The 19,669-nt window shown below is 43.1% G+C and overlaps 2 protein-coding genes across 2 annotated transcripts; both read left to right on the forward strand.

Annotated features, from left to right (window-relative positions):
• Positions 1 to 28: 28 nt before the first annotated feature.
• Positions 29 to 4,329, forward strand: DUSP3 (dual specificity phosphatase 3). Its single transcript, XM_061366977.1, has 3 exons — positions 29 to 172; positions 1,919 to 2,145; positions 4,119 to 4,329. Exons 1-3 carry the CDS (start codon positions 51 to 53, stop codon positions 4,322 to 4,324), a joined length of 555 nt encoding a protein of 184 aa, XP_061222961.1. The 5' UTR covers positions 29 to 50; the 3' UTR covers positions 4,325 to 4,329.
• A 5,810-nt stretch (positions 4,330 to 10,139) lies between these two features.
• SOST (sclerostin) lies at positions 10,140 to 14,300 on the forward strand. Its single transcript, XM_061367049.1, has 2 exons — positions 10,140 to 10,673; positions 13,093 to 14,300. Exons 1-2 carry the CDS (start codon positions 10,454 to 10,456, stop codon positions 13,512 to 13,514), a joined length of 642 nt encoding a protein of 213 aa, XP_061223033.1. The 5' UTR covers positions 10,140 to 10,453; the 3' UTR covers positions 13,515 to 14,300.
• The last annotated feature ends 5,369 nt before the right edge of the window (positions 14,301 to 19,669 follow it).

The raw sequence follows: 19,669 nt of genomic DNA on the forward strand, positions 1-19,669 counted from the left end.
CGAGTCGCTGCGCCGGGGGACTTCCGGCGAGGAGCGGCTTGAGCTCGGCCATGTCCGATTACCGGATCTCGGTGGAGGAGCTGAACGATCTTCTGGCCAACGGGAGCGGCTGCTACAGCCTCCCCAGCGCGCACAGCAACGAGGTGGTGCCGCGCATCCACGTGGGGAACGCGTGAGTGCGCCGGGCCGAGGCGGGCGGCTCGCGAGAGGCGAGGCTGGCCGCGGCGGAGCAGGGGCCCGGATCTGTGAGCCCCTGAGCGCGGAGGCTGTGGGGGGCCGCGCACGGTCGTGGGGCGCGGGGCGTTCACCGAGGAGCCGCCCGAACGGGAGCTCGGGTCAGAGGAGGAGACCCTCGGGCTGCTGCGCGGAACCTGGCCTGGGCTGGGCAGCCCCAAGGCCTCGAGTGCTGGGGCGCTGTCAGCAGGACCCCCGCGGCTGCAAGGCCCGAGCTGCGGGGGGCGGCTGATGGCAAGCCCGGCTCATAAATGTCACGTGCTGAAATGTCCAGTACCCCGCTGAAGTCCCAAATCTAAGCTAAAATAACGGCAAAACAGGGTTAAAACTAGTTAAGTAGTTGCAGAATGAAACACGTGCGCAGTTGTGTCAGGACCGGGCTTTTTGCTGCTCCTTATGTATCTTACCCCTGCTAACAAGCGGTGGTCATTCACACAGAAAAGGGAGGGGGCACAGGATAACATGAGATGTATGCACCATATCATGTGTCCGGTCACAGCACTGGTGTAATAACTGTCATATGAGTGGAGTAAGCTGGAACATGAAGAACAAGCAAAGTAGCAATGCAGGTATTAGATCTTGGTTTAACCGTGAACAAAATTACCCAAAGGAAGCAAGGCTGTAACAGGAGCCTCCCCCCCGAATCTCCTCTCTTTTAGTTTAAAACCATTACCCCTTGTCCTGATGTTACCATTTGGAGGAGTTAGCATTTCAACACCGAGCGTGATGCAGCTGGAATGAAATGTTAAGAGTGGGAGAGATCCAAGAACTGTTTGGAAAGGAAGAAGAAAAAGGCAAACAAATCCTCTCTTTTTCACCTCTAGCTGTGTAAGAAAATAATCTATAAAATCTACAAAACTCATTCACTGGGAATGAGTTTGCCTCCAGGGGAGCCAGATTTAATCACAACTCCAGGACATGAGTTCCTATTGTTCCTGAGCAGTATCAGATATGTACCAATCTATATACTATTAGTTAAACTGTATACTCGCCCCACTAAGAATAGGAACTCACAGCTGAATTAATACATTTTGTTTTGGCCTTGCACTGTAGGATTTACTTTTGTGTTGCAAGCAGGATTCCCCGGACACTGATACTTGTCCCCTGGCACAGATGATGTCCTGCCAGATGGAAAATCTGTCAACATTTGTTTGGGTAATGAAGTCTTTACAAATATTTGTCTCATTGCCATAGTTGTTTGGCACAGACAGCAGAAAATGCAGAAGCTTCAGTCATGCATAAGGATTCATCTGCTTACACTACAGTTTAAGGGGTGAAGAGTCATTAGGAGAAAAGGAACGCTCCAGATGTTCATTTAGCTTGTGTAAATAACAGTTTACTGGGCTTTCTGTAATCTGGAGGATTTTCCTACTTTGGTCAGCATTTTAGGTTCAGAAAGAGTTACATTTTTTTATGCCATATTAAGGTCTAACAGATTAAGTTTCATGTGTGCTCTGCTCAGCTGTCAGCCAAGAAAGAAGCATTTTCTCATGCACAGCTGATGACCATGGCTCTAAATAGTTCTGTGAATTTATAATCTGTAGCTGATCACTTCTGGGCACAGTATATTTAGCATCTGTTAACAGAAAAAGCTGAGGTTTTGGTTATACCTTATGGGGACATTGTAAATACTGAGATGATTCACCAAATTCTAATTGTTTTCTTGACACTTTTTATCATACAGGTTCATAGCCAAGAACATTATGAAGCTGCAGCATCTGGGGATAACCCATATTCTGAATGCAGCAGAGGGGAAGTCATTCATGCATGTGAACACCAATGCAGAGTTCTATGAAGGCACAGGCATCAGATACCATGGGATTAAAGCTAATGATACACAAGAGTTTAACCTCAGTCGCTATTTTGAGGAGGCAGCTGATTTTATTGAGAAAGCACTTTCCCAGAAGGATGGTAAGGCAAACTGCAATATCTTGCTGTCCTGTTTTCTGGGTACTGCGTATGTTCCTTGGCAACTTATTTTACTGTTTAAAATGGCTCTTTGCTCAGATTACCAGTTGAACAACCAAGTCAGGAATTCAGATCAAGGTTCTGTATCAAAGACACCAGAATACACAGTAAGACATCATAATCTTCTGTCTATACATGTAGATCTCCAGCATACGACACACAGAAGTCTGTTGCTGTAGAGGTGACTTTGAAGCTATTGTATCCTGTAATGGTGCTTTTCTTGGAAGGTGTTACCTTATTTTTCCATAGAAGTGGTGGATCACATGCAAAATCAATCTTTATGAAAACATTCAGGACCTGGAAGTTCTTTTAGGATATTAGCAATTACAAATTAAAGGCAGAAGTGGTAAAAGTAATGCATTGCTGAAGGGTGGTTACAACCTGTTTTTTTTTCCAAATGTATAGTAAGGGTAGAGATTAGTGATGGTGACCTTTTTATTCCCACAGGATTGCAGGAAGGCTGGAGATGAGATTTGCAATGTTGATTGCCACATTTCTCTCCTGTGTGTTTCCTCAGAGCAGTAACCTCAGGACATAGTGCAGTGGGCCAGATGGTGTTTGTTCTGACTATTTCAGCATACCAGTTATTTCTACATAAGCTTAATTTCTTTCTTGCTTCATGACTGAACATAAAAAGGGAGGAACAAGAAATCCCACAATTCTCTAAGTTCTTTCTTTGAAATGGGCAAAGGGAATACACGAGATGGAGAACCTCCAGTTTGGTGCAGCACTGTAACTCGCTGGAACAGGTTGCAGAAGGGAAGAAGAGTTTAACACTGCTGTGACTGTCTCTGCTCAGTTTGATCTAAACAGTTGTAGAGGCAATCTGAATTTACAGTACCGTTTCTGTTTGCTGATTCTTTCAGTCTCAGTAGTTGTCTACCATGCCTGCCACTGTGTTCTAATGGTGGTACACAAAGAGGATTTTGTAGCTAGGTGATGCTGTAGCCAGTTTTAAGATTAACTTGATATTGCACTTGGGATAGTTTTGTTTGATGCTGACATGTAGAGTAAGGATAATGAAGTGAAGAGGGATGCTGTAGCATTTCCCTTCAGTTTCATTTAGCTTTCCAGTTGCTTGAAGTTCTACAAGACACTGCCTTTCACAGAGCTAGAAACCCTTTTGCTTCTGATCATTTACAGAGGGGAGGTCAATCCTTGCACATATATGACCAAGAGTCTCTAAATCCTGCTAATTTAGCACTAGAGGCTCTCAAGAGCTGTTGAGAATGCATTGTTTTAGCTATTGTGATGTGCTGTTGGTGGTAAATTTGCCTTGAGCTGAGAAGCCTCTGCAGCTCAAGGAAAATGTGGTAACGGGCTTTCTGATGCTGTGGTTCAAAGCAAGTTGTGGTTATGATGCTAGGGTGTGTGTATAGTTCATCAGTTCTCTTGTCTCAGAAACAGATTTACTCTGGAGAGTAGCCTGGGGCCATATCTCCCACTGCATTTGAAAAGAGGAATATTTTGTGTGTGGAACAGCAGGTCAAAGAGGAAGCAGCTGAGAAGCAGTGAAGTCGAGTTAGATGTCCTAAAGGGAGTACTGGCCTGCTTTATTATTGTTGGTTATGGTACTGGGCGAGGAACGGATTAAGAGCAGCCCCGAGGAGAAGGACTTGGGGATGTTGATTGATGAGAAGCTTTTCATGACCCGTGCAGTGTGCACTTGCAGCCAAGACAGCACCTATGTGCTGGGCTGCATCAAAAGGAGTGTGGACAGCAGGTCAGGGGAGGTAATCCTCCCCCTCTACTCTGCTCTCATGAGACAAACAGGACAAACATCAGTGAGGTTAAATGGTTTGAGAGGCACATCCATAAATCATAATTATTAATATGCTTTATATCCTAACTATTTCATGTTGCTTTTCAAACCTGTATTGCAGAATAACCTAAATTATGACCTGTCTTCCCTGCAGGACAAGTGTTTGTGCATTGCCGTGAGGGCTACAGCCGTTCTCCTACCCTGGTTATTGCCTACCTCATGCTTCGCCAGAACATGGATGTCAAGACTGCGCTGTGCACGGTCCGACAGAAGCGAGAGATCGGCCCCAATGATGGCTTTCTAAGGCAGCTTTGCCAGCTCAATGAGCGCCTAGTGAAGGAGGGCAAACTGAAGCCCTAGAACAGGGCACTGGAGTAGTTGTTGAAGTTTCTCAGAGGATGTCTTAGATGCTTTAGATTCTCAACCCCCAAGCACCAAGCTCAATTATTTACTGTGAGGGAGACAGAATTCCTCCTCTTGGCTAGTGAAAGTATCCTTTCCAAACTCTGGGTCTGTCTTTCAAGGAGGCACAAAACTGTGTCACTGTTCTGAGCTGTTGCAGTGAGGAAGTGTGTTTAGAGGGGTAACTCCAGTGATAGCAGCTGTCTTCACACATATGCCAGAGTCCCCTGCAGACTCTGTTGCATCTGTGGTTTGCATTGGCATTGAGTGTGATTCATTTAAGCCTTGTCTTACATCCTACCAGAGCACCTTTTTATGAGAGCCCTAACACATCACTCACTTTTAATTGAAGTACTGTATTTTCTAAAGTTTCTTTTTCATGCACACAGTGCCTAAAGTTTGAGTGTAGAAGCTTCAAGGAACGGAGAAGCATATATATAAATACACAGAAGCACTCGCTTGTAAAATGAAGTCTATGCAGTGGTGTGTTTAGTGTGGATTTACACAATACACAGTGTGTGGTAGTAAAGCCATTCAGAGCCCAATCTTGATGCACACTGTATTTCCAAGAGTATTTGTACCTTTAAATTAAATGCTCTTTTATTTTTGTTTTGAAGTCATACTAGAAAACAAAGTCAGGAGCAAATGTTGAGGAAAAAGCTTGAGCAAGGAATTAAAAATGGTTTATATTTAGGAGTGCTTGTACTGGATGTGTGATAAAGTCCTGAGTAGTGGAATATAATGGCTCCCAAGGCTTGTGTGGAATTACAGTTTCTCTCTCCCTTCTTCCCTATCAGTGTTTATTAACATAGGATGGAATGACCACATATGCAGATTACTTCCAGTAGGGCAGCACAGCTGTGCCTACAAAGCAGTTTGCAGAAGTACACTCAGGAGTTCTTGGATTGCTTGCATGGTGTGATTAAATAGAAATGAGCACTGTTCCGTACCACATTGAATAGGAAACATTTCCTTTGTGTTTAAATAAATGATGTCTTCATTCTGTTTGACATAAAGTTGAAACGAGTCATTGCAATGTTAGGAGAGGGAGCTTTGTTTACGGTATGCCTGGTGGTGTGTAGGTGTGTTCCTGGGAGTTATAGCACAATATTAATGCAAAGGGCCTTCTCTCCAAACTCGGAGTTGTTGGTTAAACTAACAGAACTTGAGATATATCTGTTCCTTTTTTATCTGTGTTTTAACATGGTTCTAGATTAAAAATCTTACCACAATCTTAAACAAGCACTGTTGTATTGGTAACATATGTAAGACCAGATCTACTTTTGTATATTCAGTTCGCTAATCAAAAATCACAAAGGACATACATTGTTTTGCTTCTGGTTGTTGGGGTTGTGTGGTTTGGGAGGGGGTTTGGGGGGGGCGGGTGGGAATGATGGGAGGGAACCCTGAATAGCTATATAACTTCTTTGAAGTTAAAATCCAGAAGTGAGTATTCTGATTGAAGACCAGGCTTATTTCTGTTTCCTTGCACAGGATGGGAACTGGCAAGTCAAGTAGCCTTTTCTTATGTGTCCTTTAAAGGGACAACTGGAGAACACTCTCCATAGTGTTTCCTTTCATCTCCCTACAATCAGTATTTAGTGCTTGCTTTGAATCAAGATGGTTCAGTAGTGAGGAGCAGTAAGTAGTTTCACTGGCTAATTACATACCCATATATCAGTATTACATACTCATACACTGTTAGATCCCATTATATCAGCATTAAGTGAATAGCTTCTCTTTCTATGTTGTCTCACACCATGTATTCCTAATACCTCTCTGCACTACAGGGAGAAAAAAGAGCTTCACAAGCATGTACTTTGGCCTGCTACTTAAGAAGTCAAAAATTCCAGTCCATTAGAAAGCCAAGAATGCAATAAGCATTAGAGTTCTGTTGCTCTTCCATAGGTTGTAAGAAGGCTGATAGTTGTCAGATTAAACCAGAACACTTCAGTAAGTGGAGTCTCTTTACCTGTTTTTGTAAGAAATCCTGACAAATCAAGACATAAAGGAATTTGTTCTCGTATTGAAGATACTCTTTGAATTCATAGGACGCTGCTCACTTCTAATGGGAACTTCAGTGCTAATCTGGCCCATTTAGCTTAGCGTGACAGAAATGATTTAACAAATGTTTTGTAGTAGGAGAGTGGAGAAAAATAAGACAGTGCTATAAATTGATTTGACGATTGAGCTGTAAGATGGTATGTCCTATTTTGAGTTACTGATGGGTGACTCAGTAATGAAACCATTCCTAGCTCTGCTTTTAAAGTAGGCTAAAAATAGTTTAGAATGTCAGTCCCCTGCTCCATTAATGGACCATAGCCTCCTCTTTTATCTTGCTGTTTGAGTACATTAATGTTTCAAATTCTTCTTGCCTATTTTAGCTTGCCAAGAAGAGATTGTATGCTTCAAATCCATTGTCATATGCTCTATACTTCTAAATCTCATTTTTGATTGTAGAATGAAAGTTTGTATAAAATGGGAATGAGAACTTTCTTTCCAGCTAATATAAACCAAGAAAGTACTGGAAGAAATGCACCTTTTTTGTCCTTCTGAAGTGTGAAATGTTCCTTACAAACATGCTAACTGGGGAAGGTATTCAAATCACTACTGATTGCAACACTACATTTTTGGAGTTGAAATCTCTTGGTCATAGCTAAAATAGTGTGATGTGTTTATCCTGAAGAGCAGTGTGGTGCTTCTTGGGTAAATAGTTTGGAGAATGGATGGAGTTTCTGTAAGGTAAGCATCTATCATAGAAGAAATGTGTCTACCATGTAAAATCCAGCACAATGAAGGAAAAAGCAATACCTTAGGGGTTTTGTACTTAAGAGTTAGTGAAGTTGGAGAGTGGGAAGAGTGGAAGTGAGAAGCTATTCACATTGTATAACAAGTTACAAAGAGGAACCTCCAGATAGATCAAATGATGATACATGTAAAACTAAATTCACCGTCTGCTCAGGCTGAGCTAAATCTTTCTTGGCCTTTCCATAAGCACAGAAGAGAAGATTCAAAGCAAAACCAGTGTTTTCTGGGTGCTTTCTTTGTCCTTTGGTCTTGCAGCTGAGACTGCAATGTTGACAACAAGAGTAGGAGCTAGCATGAAGCTCTGAACCCCAAGTATTGACAGAAGACACACGAGAGAATGTTGCAATATGTCCCTGCTGAAAAGTGAATATTCCATGAGGTTTCAAACTTAGAATGAGTAGCATCCAAATGCAGGATGTTTTTAGCACAGAGGGACTGTCTCATGGAATCTCAGTACAGCACAGAGGCTTCTTCTAAAATGACTTTCTGGGCTTTGACAGTGAGTAAAACCAAAACTAGAATAAGCCTGAGTAGTCTCTTTTAAGGATTTGTTCATGACAATTAGTGTCCTGTTCATTTTGCAAATAAATCCTGAAAATGAATTAAGCTGCTGTGGGGTTTTGTAATTTCAGTTCCACTATGCCAAGGTTCCTGGCTGGCTGACTCACCAGATGGAGCTGTAGGCTTGTTATTCTTCTCCAGATAGTCATCGTTCCATCCCTGAACAATGCTCCTGTGTAAATCTAACATAGTCCTGTCCTATTGCTGAAAAAGGCAAGCCAGCAGAATGATTTATCAGTGCATTTGCTGGGCTCTGCTGGGAGAACACCAAGATTCCATTTATTCTTGGCTTCTTGGAGGAGATCACACCATAGCATTCTGACTGCTTCACAAGGTAGTACATGATTCAGCAATGAGACATAAAACTTGCTTGGGCAAGAGTGGCTTAGCAGCAGCTTAGAACTGTTTGAGAAGCAAATATATTATTGTTGAACGTGTCAGAAACTGAATTCAAGTGCAGTGTGTAAATTATAAGCTGCCTGCCACAGATAAGAGCTTAAGTTGCACACATGTATTATAGGGCTTGGATTCCAAACAAGACCTTGGCCATAACCCATTGGCCAGGTATGGGCAAAGGGGGCGCATACTGAGCACCAGATGTTACAAGTGACAGAACTGGTTTCAGAAACTGGTTTGTATGTTCATGCCTTTATAGTAAGGAGTACAGTGTTGCAGTGCATGCACAGCAGGACACAAGTCAGAGTCCAGAAAGCAGCAGCAACACATTCAGGCTAAACATACGATGCCAATTTGTTCCTTGTACCTGCTTCCTTGCTACACCTGGTTCCTTCTTAGAATGTCTGTGGGATTTGGATTCATTTCCTGCCTCTATTAGGCTGCCCTCCTGGCCTGGGGACAAGGAGTTTTAAGCCAGAAGCTAAAGAGAGCTTCTGATTTTCACTTTCATAGGTTTTCAGGTGTTACTTCTCCCAGTGGGTAATACAGGGAAGTGTTAAGACAGTTACAGAGGGGATTGTTCAAGTACTTAGAGAAGCTACATCAAGAAAAATGTGATGTTTTATGTAACAATTGATGACTGTAAATGCAGTTCTCTGTAGCAGGCCTATAGTGCCAATAACAGTTTTTGGAAATAGTCACTACACAGACATTAAGTGAAAAGAAATTTAACAGAAACCGAGCTGAGGGATACATAGAATTCCAAAGGCATTTAACTAGGGGAGTGAATAGGTGGCAGTGGTTCAGTGGTTATCAGTACTCCATTTTCTTCTCCTCTCCTGTTGTGCTTTTCAGCTGCATGCTGTGCCACAAGCTGTGATCTCACTTTGGACAGGGTCACTATTGGTGAATACCAATACAATGGGGTATTCCTGTCTGACAAAGATAGCGTATTGTATTTCTCCATGAAACAGTCATTTCATAGGTAATTTCTTCTCATCAAGGTCACCCCAAGGGAGGATGCACCTCCACTTTAGCTTCAGTGACACCCGTTTTCCCAGGTCAGGGAAGTTGTCCGAATGGAATGCAAGCCTTAGGTAAAGAGCTTGTAGCATTAGGGCACAGTCAGATAGTGAATCTCTTCTACATGAACTGCTTTTGTGAGGATGTATGTGACAAACTGTAATAACACACATGGGTGTCCCTCTACTGCTGTAAGCAGTTTTGCTTGCAGTAGCTATGGTGAGCTCAGTGTAGTATCTAACCTTACTAAAGCCTGAGACTCCTTCCAATTAACACATATAGCCTGCTATCATTTGTAAGTTACTGGAAAGTGTATGTAGTCTGAGACAAAGAAATGATGCATCTCTTACCACTATCATCTGATTTTTGCAAGGAAGAAGAATATTAGAGATGAGATTTTGAAACACAACACATGAATACATCTTGGGCATAGGTGCAATGGACATAAGGGACATTGGTTCTCTCTTTTTGTTCGTTGCATCATAAATGGAAATCAGCCCGGTCATGTTCTTGTGTTTGAAATAAGCAGGTGTCCTATATTCAACACTTGTGCAGAATGTCAGCAGAAGTAGCAGTATGCAGCGAGAAAGAGCACATCCTAAAGCACGATGTGCGACATCCTGGCTGTTTCCCCTAACTAACATATTCCAAGGAGCTTATTTTTTTAAGGAAAACCAAACAAACCCCTTCTCATGTTGAAAAGAAGCCTTTCCTGGTTCCTGCAGGACATTTGTGAAACAAAATGTAGAGCTCCTTGGTTGTAAAGCAAAAAACCCCTACATTCTTCCACCCCCAGTAATTTGCCTGCAGAGACTGAAAAGCAGAACAGTGTACACTGAACCACAGCTTGAGATTTGCTTTGCACCAGGGCAGGAGGGCAAGAACAACAGTAAAATTACAAAGTCTGAAGAACCTTTGGAAAAGACAATAGCCAAAGATGCCAATGTGGAGGCTGGTTTTAATTATACCAGTGTTAGACAGAAACAGCAGAGAGGCTCGTCAGCTCCCAGTTCATCCTGGTCTTGTCAGTCACCATTGTTGCCAGGCACAAAACTGGACACATATGAGAAGTTTTGACACAGAAGTTGTGGAATATTGTTCACTAACCCACCCCCACACACCCATTTTATCCCACACTGACAAAAGCTGAGATGAATGAGTTGTTCTCTGGCCCTTCCCACTTTGCATAGTCATTGGCTGGCTTGGTTCTAAAAAGGATTTAAAAAAGGGGAATAATGTGCCTTTGCCTGGGATCTGAGACTGTCAGGGTGCTGAAAAGCTAATCTGCGAGCTGCCACCATGCAGATCCCTTGGGCTGTGTGCTCTGTCTGTGTCTTAACACAAATGGCATTTCGATCTGCGGAAGGGTGGCAAGTGTTTAAAAATGATGCTACAGAAATCATTCCTGAGATCACTGAAAACACAGAAACACCGATGGAGCAGGCTTTCAGCAACAACAACACAATGAACCAGGCAAAGCATGGAGGAAGACACATACAACAAGCTCCAGACCCTAACGGTAAGAAAAATACCATCATTATTACAGTTTTGGACCCTAATAGACAGTTTGCAAAAGAATACTTGTTCTTATCTATTTCTTATTTATTTAATATATATATTTAATTAAAACTTGCAGTGTGGATCTAATGCTGTAAGTGATAGGGACTAATATCTACTGCAAAAGAAGTATCAATGTAAAAGAAGGGATGCACTGGGGTTTAGTGATGAAGAATGTGTTCTATCTATTGAACAGTCCTCAGCTGCTACAATAGGCGTTCCTGTTTTGCCCATCTGCTCTCTGCAGACACAACTCCAATATAGAAAACCTGCAGAAATATTTGTTCAATTTCTCTGTGTTTTGTGCTTGCAAGGAGGAACTATCACAGATTGACTTCCTGATGTCAGGATGGGGCCATGGGTTGACACTGGAGATAATATAAATTCTTAATCTTTAGAAAGAGTGGCACTAGTGATGCCAAAGATCACACAGCAGAAATGGCACACGGAGGCTGTGTTCAGCTAGAGGAGAGAAGTGTGCTGCTCACTGTCCTTTGCCAACAGCCAGGTCCCAGCAACCAGAAAAGCTGCTACAGAGAGTTAAAACACTCCCAAGGGGAATCCTTGCCTAAGTGAATTGGAGGAGCTTTATTTTGCAGAGGTGTGCAATCTTGGAATCAGTTTGGCTACTTTAACAGCACTGACATAGTTCATAATACACTGGCACTGCATTTAGCCAAATACATAACATTTGCAATGATGCAAAACACAAGCTTTGTGGGGAGAGATGGAAGATGAGGCGTTGGCACCAAACAGGGAAAGGTAGTTTTAAAGCAGTGGCTTACTGGCAAACAGGACAACCCTGGTCCTCCAGATTTGACATGTCTACCAAACAGCAGCAAGTACTATTCCCACTGTTGTGCACTGCAGAGCTAGCCTTCTGTTTCTGAGGACAACTGGAAGGCAATCCTGGTTTTCTGCTTTCATAGTATTAACAGTATTTTAAAAGCAGGTTTTGAGAGTGTAACTTTACAAAGATCTTAAATGCCTAAACGGGGGGAGCACTCTGCTGCTCACAGGCAGCCCTAGCAACCACCAGGTCAAGGCAGGTTGGTTGTGTTGTTACAGCTGAACACCTTCATTCTTTAGCCTCTTACTACTCTGACATCAGTAGGGGGGAATCTGTCCCACTGGTATGTGCATTTCCTTAAGCAAGAGAAAGTGAAGGAGCCTGGGCAGTTATTTCAGATATGAAATGGTTTTACTTCTTATTTTAATGTCTTTAACACAAGAAATCAAAATAATGATGCCAAGTAGCCCAATCTTCCCAGGACACATGAGTTTGCACCACACTATGAATACTTTTGCAGTGTGTGTAATCTGCACTGACAGAGGACAGGACATACATGCTGTCACTGATAGAGTCAGAACTCTCTCTTGATGTACCAAGGACGGGACCACCTTGTGAACAGCAAGGAGAGTGAGCCTAACAGACACAGCCTTCTGTTTGTAACGTGACCTTTGAGGATTTGCACCACACGTAGCATTCCTGAGTTAAACTATCCTGTTGACTAAGAGCAGAACATTAACGTGAGTGTATCTGGTGAAGTTCTTTGACAAACACCTTCAGAAATCGAAGTATGTGTCCTCCAGACAAGTCAATTACCCAAGCAGGTCACCTGGCAAAACAGGTGCCTTTAGAATAAGCCTGTTCCTACAGTTCCCTACAATTGGAAAGTTCTTCTAAAGCCTTAATGTTAAAAAACTCTTGTATTTCCCAGTGTTTCATTTGCCTATATCTATCCATTGAGGAAAAGGGGAAAAAAACACTATAAGGTTCCTAATCAACCCAAAGGTGCCTGTAGCTGTCTGAAGGAAATTATGTGGGATTATCATAGAGTTCAGCAAACATAGAAAACCTAATGCCAGAAGAGTGGGAATCCCTCAGCACTGTTGTTACCTGCTATTCTCTGGCACACACTATAGTAGTTGAAAATCACTTAAGGAACACTTACTTGTTACACAAAAGATTTAAAACTGGAGTCAACCTCTGAAGCCAGTAGAGTTAAACTAGTGCAAAGAGGGGAGGTTTTGACCACAAGTAAATGTGGGAGAATCCCATCCAAATTTGCCAGGAATTAACCACTGCTGCTGGGGTTGCACTTCAGAAGCTCTGCTGCCCACATGCACAAGTCTGAGATGGAATTTACCCAGTGACAAGGATTTTAGTCATCAATTTGTACCCTGCTATTCAAGGGTCTCATAATTAAAGCAGCCGAATATTCCAAAGCTGCAGGGGTGAGTCTGGAGCTACTCTTCCCATTCAGGATGCCCAGCTTGTATCTAGCTCCGAGCCAGGTTATCGGTGACACAAACACCAAAGTGCTTTCTCAAGGGTGGGGAGAAAAGGAGTCAGTCATTAAAGTGTTTCTCGTTTGCAGATGCCTCCGACTTCAGCTGCAGAGAGATGCGAACCACCCGCTACATCACAGAGGGGCCCTGCCGCAGCATCAAGCCCGTCAAGGAACTGGTGTGCTCTGGTCAGTGTGTCCCCTCACACCTCCTGCCCAACTCCATCGGGAGAGGGAAGTGGTGGCGGCAGAACTCCCTGGATTATCGCTGCATCCCCGCGCACACTCGCACGCAGCGCATCCAGATGGCCTGTCCCGAGGAAGAGACTCGGACTTACAAATTCCGAGCTGTCACGTCCTGCAAATGCAAGCGCTACACTCGCTACCACAACCAGTCCGAGCTCAAGGACTTTGGGAAGGAACCTGCCAGGCCTCAGAAGAACAAGAAGCCCCGTCTCTCCAGGGCGAGGAGCAGCAAATCTAACCAGCATGAGTTAGAAAATGCTTATTAGAAGCGATACAGCCTAGCAGCTCTGGATATCTTACGAGACATCGACTGGCACTCAGGCCACAGCATCACGTTCTGACTGCAGTAGGTTTTAATTCCTTCTGCTAAGCGGGGTCAAAGGCTCACATAGTGAAAAACCTGTCAGACTGTAGCAGCTACAGTCTGATAAAGGAATGAGATAAACTGAGCTGGAGGTAGCAACACCTAAATTCAGTCTGAGAGGAGAGGTACACCTTGGAGATTCACGTGAGGTCCTGTGGCTTGTACAAGTAGGAAGGCAGAAGAAAGTGAAGCTGTTATGGTGACAATCACACTATATTAGAAGTCATTCTACTCTATGTGAAAAGAATACTGAGATCTCTTTCCCACTTCTGTAAGTGCCATGATGCAGGACAAGCATGAGATTAGGAAGCACCAGGAGAGCTACCACTCTCTGAATGAGTTGTAGGAAGTTAGTGATAGCAGGGATTTCAACAGTAATGGTGCCTGAAGTCAAGTTGTTGGGATGTCAGATGCCTTCATGACCCAATTGTTTCCTCCAAAACACAAAAATCAAACAATGATGCTTGTGTTCTCAAAAGTGTGACAAAACTATTTCATACTTTTCATTAGAAGACTGTAGGATAGACAGATTGAAAACTGAGATTTGACAACTAAAACCACAGAATCATGGAATGGTTTGGGTTGGAATGGACCTTAAAGCTCACCCAGTTCCAACCCCCTGCCATGGGCAGGGACACCTCACACTAAAGCAGCTTGCTCCAAGCCCCTGTGTCCAACCTGGCCTTGAACACTGCCAGGGATGGGGCAGCCACAGCTTCTCTGGGCACCCTGTGCCAGGGCCTCACTCTCATAGCAAAGTTTTTTTCCTAGTATCTAATGTACATCTGCCCTCTTTCAGCTTGAAGCCATTTCCCCTTGTCCTGTCACTACATGTCCCTGTAAAAAGTCCCCCTCCAGATTTCTTGTAGTTCCCCCTTAACCTATTGAAAGACCACAATAAGGTTTGTGTTAGGGACAATGATTTGGTTTAGGAACCATTAAACAAACTCTACTAAGTGAGGGGGATTTATTAAATGGATGCTCCTCTCAAACCATTTAACCTCACTGTTGTTTGTCCCCTAAACAGCTAACAATGTGTAGAATTGAGCATAAAAGATACTGATTATTCCTTATTTCCTAGAACACAATTGACTTTAGTATCACCTTGGATGTATCAATTTACATTTTCTGTTCTACGGAGTTTGGGTTATCTGGCCACACACTTCTAGTGCTGAGACTGTGTAAGCCAAGTTCTGGGAGTAAGGTGCTGGTTAAAAGTGAGCCTCTGCTAATCTTAAAGTCATTAATTCTTCTAGAAAAGTCTTTGGTATGTGCAACTTTAAGTCTTTAGCTTGACAGCAACTTTCCCTTTGTGTTTTTACAATAAAGAATAGTATTAGAAAGTGAATCATCACATGCTGTATCTATCCTGTAGAAGTGCTAAGCCTAGTATCAGATGAACACAGTTTGGGATGAAGCCAGTTCCTCACTGTTCTTATTTTCTATGTAGAGTTTATGATGAAAGCATATAAGCTATGGAAGTTTGCAATGTTGTTAGATTTTATGCGGGACCAGAGCCTGGAGATGAAAGGTGTTGGTTCACAGAGGGAATGAAGTATTTATTTTGTCCTCAGAAATTATTTATACAATGTTTTTCCTTGTAGACAATGAGAAGTAAAATCGCTTTAAAAATAATAGGCTGTTATTTTTTCATTTTAAATACATTGTTAATAAAGTGGAAACGATGATTCCTTGCAGGAAGACTCATTGGTTTGCAACCATAGGATCAAGCTGCTTTACAACAAAGCTGGGGAATTACAGGACAGTCAGGAGCTGCCTCTTGTTTCTGTCATAGTGTCAGGGTCCTTAATTCTCCATCAATCAATAACCTACACAGCTCCAAAGAAATTCCATCCTGGAACTTCTTGCTCCAATGCATGATGTTTCTCATGGAAAAAGTCTTCCTGAGCAGATGTGGAGCTCAGAACTCTTTCAATATTCATGTCTACTTCCCCTGGGGAATGCAAACTCAGCCCATTTCAGTTTCCCTTCTACTCCCAGTGACACCTCCTGATTCATACGTTCCCACCCTGATAAAGCCACCAAAGAAAACAAGAAGTCTGTGAACTGCCCACTGAGATTACTTGACTGAAATCTAACTGCTTCAGGTTTCTCTCACTGAAAAAGGAAGGAGTCTGGAACCCCCTTGCAAGTGCCAGGCAGCAGTTCATCTCTTTGACAGTTTGACAGTGTAGACTTGTGCCCATTTTCATTTATAATACCATAGTCTGTAAGAAACAAAGACATTTTCCAACGAAATCAAAGAAAACTGAGCTTGAGCTTGGACTGCACATAGCATGCAGATCTTCCAGTACAACTATGAAGATGAACAGTTTTATCAAGACAGCCAGTAGAGAAGGTGTCCTTGCACTGCAATTATTTGATACTTCATATAAAACCATAATACAAACGGTTGCCAAACCTGTGATAACATTTCCCAGACTTATCTTTGACTTTATGAATTTGGCACCTAGGGCTTCATTTGCAGAACTGAGCGCGGATACCTGCAAGCGCTTCTTAAGTAAGAAAAGCAGTTCAGTTCCTCTGCAAAGTGACTCCACGGTCTCACTGGCATCTGAAGTTACTAGAATATGGGGTTTAAAGCACTAACTGCAATAAAGCAGCTCCAGTAACTCAACTATCTGGATCAACTATGTTGATCCAATCTGGGACTGCACGCTGGGTGCCAGGCAGGGCTGAAGTACAGGTACTGCTGCCTTTGGGTTAACCCCTGACATCTTTCTCCCACATGGTTCACCTTAAAGACATCCTTTTCAGAAACCAAACCACTACAGAAACCCCAACCCAAAGAAACATAGGAGCCCCCAAGCCCCACAGAGTGCCCCCACCCCAGCTCTCTTCCACAAGAATCACCTTCTGCCATTCAGAATCCTGCAGGTTTCTGACTTACAATGTAAGGATTGGTTCTTTTTGCACGTTAGAAAAGCTTTTACAACAATGCCAATGGCCAGGCAGTCTGGAGGCACTGCTGCATTGCCTCTCAATCCCCATCCTGTTTACGGTTGCTCCTCACTGGTTTCTTACCACAGGTTCCTTTCAAACGCAGCATTTGGGTTTGCATGTTTACTGATTTTCTCTCCCCTCTAATAAAGGTGCACATGATTTTAGCTCCCCATTAGGACAGATTACTCACAGCTCTTAGCAGAGCTCTAGGAAAAGGAGATTTAGAGACTTCCTGGTCCAATAATCTATGCTAGTGGTTGCTGGAAGCATTATTGTGGCTCAAGGGATGTGCTGTGCAGAAGAGATGCCATCTCTAACTGGGGGGGGTTGAGAATGAGTGTCTGCAGGAGATTTCAGCGTGTCTTTCACACCAAATCTCTACACTTCCAGGTCTTCCTAAGGAAGAAAGCTTGATACTGAACACAGAGGGAATAACTGAAACCAGAGCAACATTATAGAATGTCCTTCCATCAGTGCAGCATTACTGAACATAAAACATACACGGGAGAAACAGATACCACAAAGGGGCTTAGCAATGGGATGGGACCTGCCGTGCACTCTTTTTGCAGAAAGGGGGTTGGAACTGGATGGTCTTAAGGTCCTTTCCAACCCTAGCTATTCTATGATTCTAAGCATTAAACAGTTTTTCTTGAGGGCTATAAATTTCTCAGGCAAAAGTGAGTTTCTTCACTGTAATTTTTGCAATAAAATAGCACAACAGAGTGTAACTTAAGTGCTACTGAGCTATAAGTAGCAACAGGTCACTGAATTTGTCTTCACTTGCCTGGAGATTGCTGCCTGTCAGCAACGGAGCAACTGCCACAATGGGCAGCCCACAGAGAAACAATCCCTTTGCTCTTTTCCAGACGGGATTCATGATTTCTCCAAATGATCTGTGAGCATTCATCCCTTTGCCACCCACTTTTATTCCCACTTGTGCAGAGAACAAACCATGGCAGATTCTCTCCAATGCACTCACAACAGTGAGTGTGCCAACTGTATTTCTCCTAGTGTCTTCTGCTATGTCAGACAAGCATCCAGGCAGCACAAACAGCCACAAGGTATCCACAGGGTCCCATGGATTTTGCATGAGGTTCAACTTTTTGATTACAGATTGCACAAGAAAGGATGTAACTTTACCCAGCGAGGCCCTGAGCCCAGCAAACACAGCCTGTGTGTGTTCTGCACACGTGGTTGACAAAGTCAGCATTGTGAAACACAGAGGGAATAAACACGTATGTTTTTAGCCATATGACATCAACTTATAATTAGCTTGTTTCACCCAAATTAGTGCAGTATATGGGCACACAAAACAACTTTTCTATAGTAAACAAGCTCAAAAGTCTTAAATTAACATAGAACACATTTGTATGGAAGTTGAGTCTGGATTGAACATACTGTGAGCTGTAACCTGAAATGTGAATACACTAAAACTGCCCTTGATAGGCAAGCCATGGAGAGCCACCTGTGAAATACTTCACAGCTCGAAATAAATCCAGTCCAATTTGAGTGAACTGGTCCTTTCCATCCCTAACTACTCTATGATTGTATTGCCAGCTCATATTCAGGTTTTCATCCACTAATACCCTAATGCAAGCCCTTCCCTGCATGGCTCAGCCTGTACCATGTGTGGGTTTGCCTCAATCCATGTGCAGGAGCTTGCACTTGGCCTTGTTGAACTCCATGGAGTTCACACAGGCTTACCTCCCTAGCTTGGCAAGGTCCCTCTGGATGGCATCCCTTCCCTCTATAGTATCGACCACGCCACTCAGCTTGGTGTCATTTTGAACACTTTAGTATCTAAGCTTGTAATCCCAGCCCTGCTCCTCCTTGGTGGTACCAGGGTCTGTCTGGATCACGCTGATGCCATGAACATCCATTTTAGCCCAGTGAGGTGAGGCAGTGTGTGATGTGAATCACTTTTTCACCACATATTGGCTACTCGGGTTCTAACTGACACAGATGGGGCACTTCAGATTGAAATTATGAATTTGTATAGCACCAGGATGTGGAAACATTGATCTATGCTTGGTGTCCATAACGGCAATGCCATCGCTTTCATCTTTAAGGGAAGCAGCCCCAACTCCTTGACTGTTAGAAGGCCAAAGTCATGCATCTCCCTGCTGAAGACTTCCACATCAGGCTGTTTGGATTGTAGTATTAACCTTCAGACTCAGGCTTTCTTGTTCATGGCTTTTTAGGCAACTTAAATATACTCTCAAACCAAGAAATACAAGTGTATTTATTCTGTGGTTATCAAGCCCCTAAATTAAACACGCATCTTGATCAGTTCACCAGCAATTTAATGCTTGTGGCATGAGGTTATTTCAATGTCTTAAGAAAATAGCTTGGCTCTGGCTAAATAAATAAGTGATGTCATTCTTCATTCAAGCTACCAGATTCTTTGGTATAAAAATTTCCCTTCGGAGAGGCCTTGGGACACAGTGGCTCCTCCAAGACTATTTACATCTGTCGGATTCTCTAATCTCTTCTTCCTTCCTCCTCTCTATTTCCTTCCCTTTCCCTACAGAATGGCCAGTATTTAACTCTAATGCTCCCAGTCTGCAGGGCATGGGTTAGAACTGCGTGGTGGTTGGTTTCTTTCATTGTTTTGCTGTTGTTTTGGGGTGGGCTTTTTTTGTGGTTGTTTTTGTGTGTTTGTTTTCTGGTTGGTTTTGGTTGGGTTTTTATAACCAGAAATAAGGCTTAATTTCAGGTAATTGCTCTCCCATCAGGAGGGGTTTGCTATTTGTGGGGCCTGCTTTTTTTTTCCCCCTGTCAAATTAGCAGGAGAAGTTAATTTGAAGGGTGATAGTTTGCTCCTAAAATTGTTCTGCAGATTAAAGGTGTGCTCGGAACCAGAAACCGTCCACTCGTGATGGGTTTCTGCACGTGGAGATACAAAAGAAGCACCATTAGGAACTCAGTGTTGAGGGGGAGAGGGGACAGACAACTGCAGACTTGCAGTGACCCCAGGAAATGCATGTGAAATTTCAGCCTGCTCCTCCATTGAGATGGGCTTCTGAAGAAATAAAGCTTCAAATCAGAGGTGTCCACGTTCCTCAAGGGCCCCAAAATAGGCTTCATCATTTT

The sequence above is a fragment of the Neopsephotus bourkii genome, unplaced genomic scaffold, assembly GCF_033783945.1.
Source record: "Neopsephotus bourkii isolate Nb327-2 ecotype Australia unplaced genomic scaffold, CSIRO-AGI_Nbou_v1 NB_1370, whole genome shotgun sequence".
Lineage (NCBI taxonomy): Eukaryota > Metazoa > Chordata > Aves > Psittaciformes > Psittacidae > Neopsephotus > Neopsephotus bourkii.

Excerpts from the sequence above, each read along its gene's own strand:
- DUSP3 (XM_061366977.1), top strand. The coding sequence starts at position 51 with ATGTCCGATTACCGGATCTCGGTGGAGGAGCTGAACGATCTTCTGGCC. Across the intron at positions 173-1,918 it reads CGCATCCACGTGGGGAACGC|GTTCATAGCCAAGAACATTA; the intron begins GTGAGTGCGCCG and ends TTTATCATACAG. Across the intron at positions 2,146-4,118 it reads AGCACTTTCCCAGAAGGATG|GACAAGTGTTTGTGCATTGC; the intron begins GTAAGGCAAACT and ends TCTTCCCTGCAG.
- SOST (XM_061367049.1), top strand. The coding sequence starts at position 10,454 with ATGCAGATCCCTTGGGCTGTGTGCTCTGTCTGTGTCTTAACACAAATG. Across the intron at positions 10,674-13,092 it reads ACAAGCTCCAGACCCTAACG|ATGCCTCCGACTTCAGCTGC; the intron begins GTAAGAAAAATA and ends TCTCGTTTGCAG.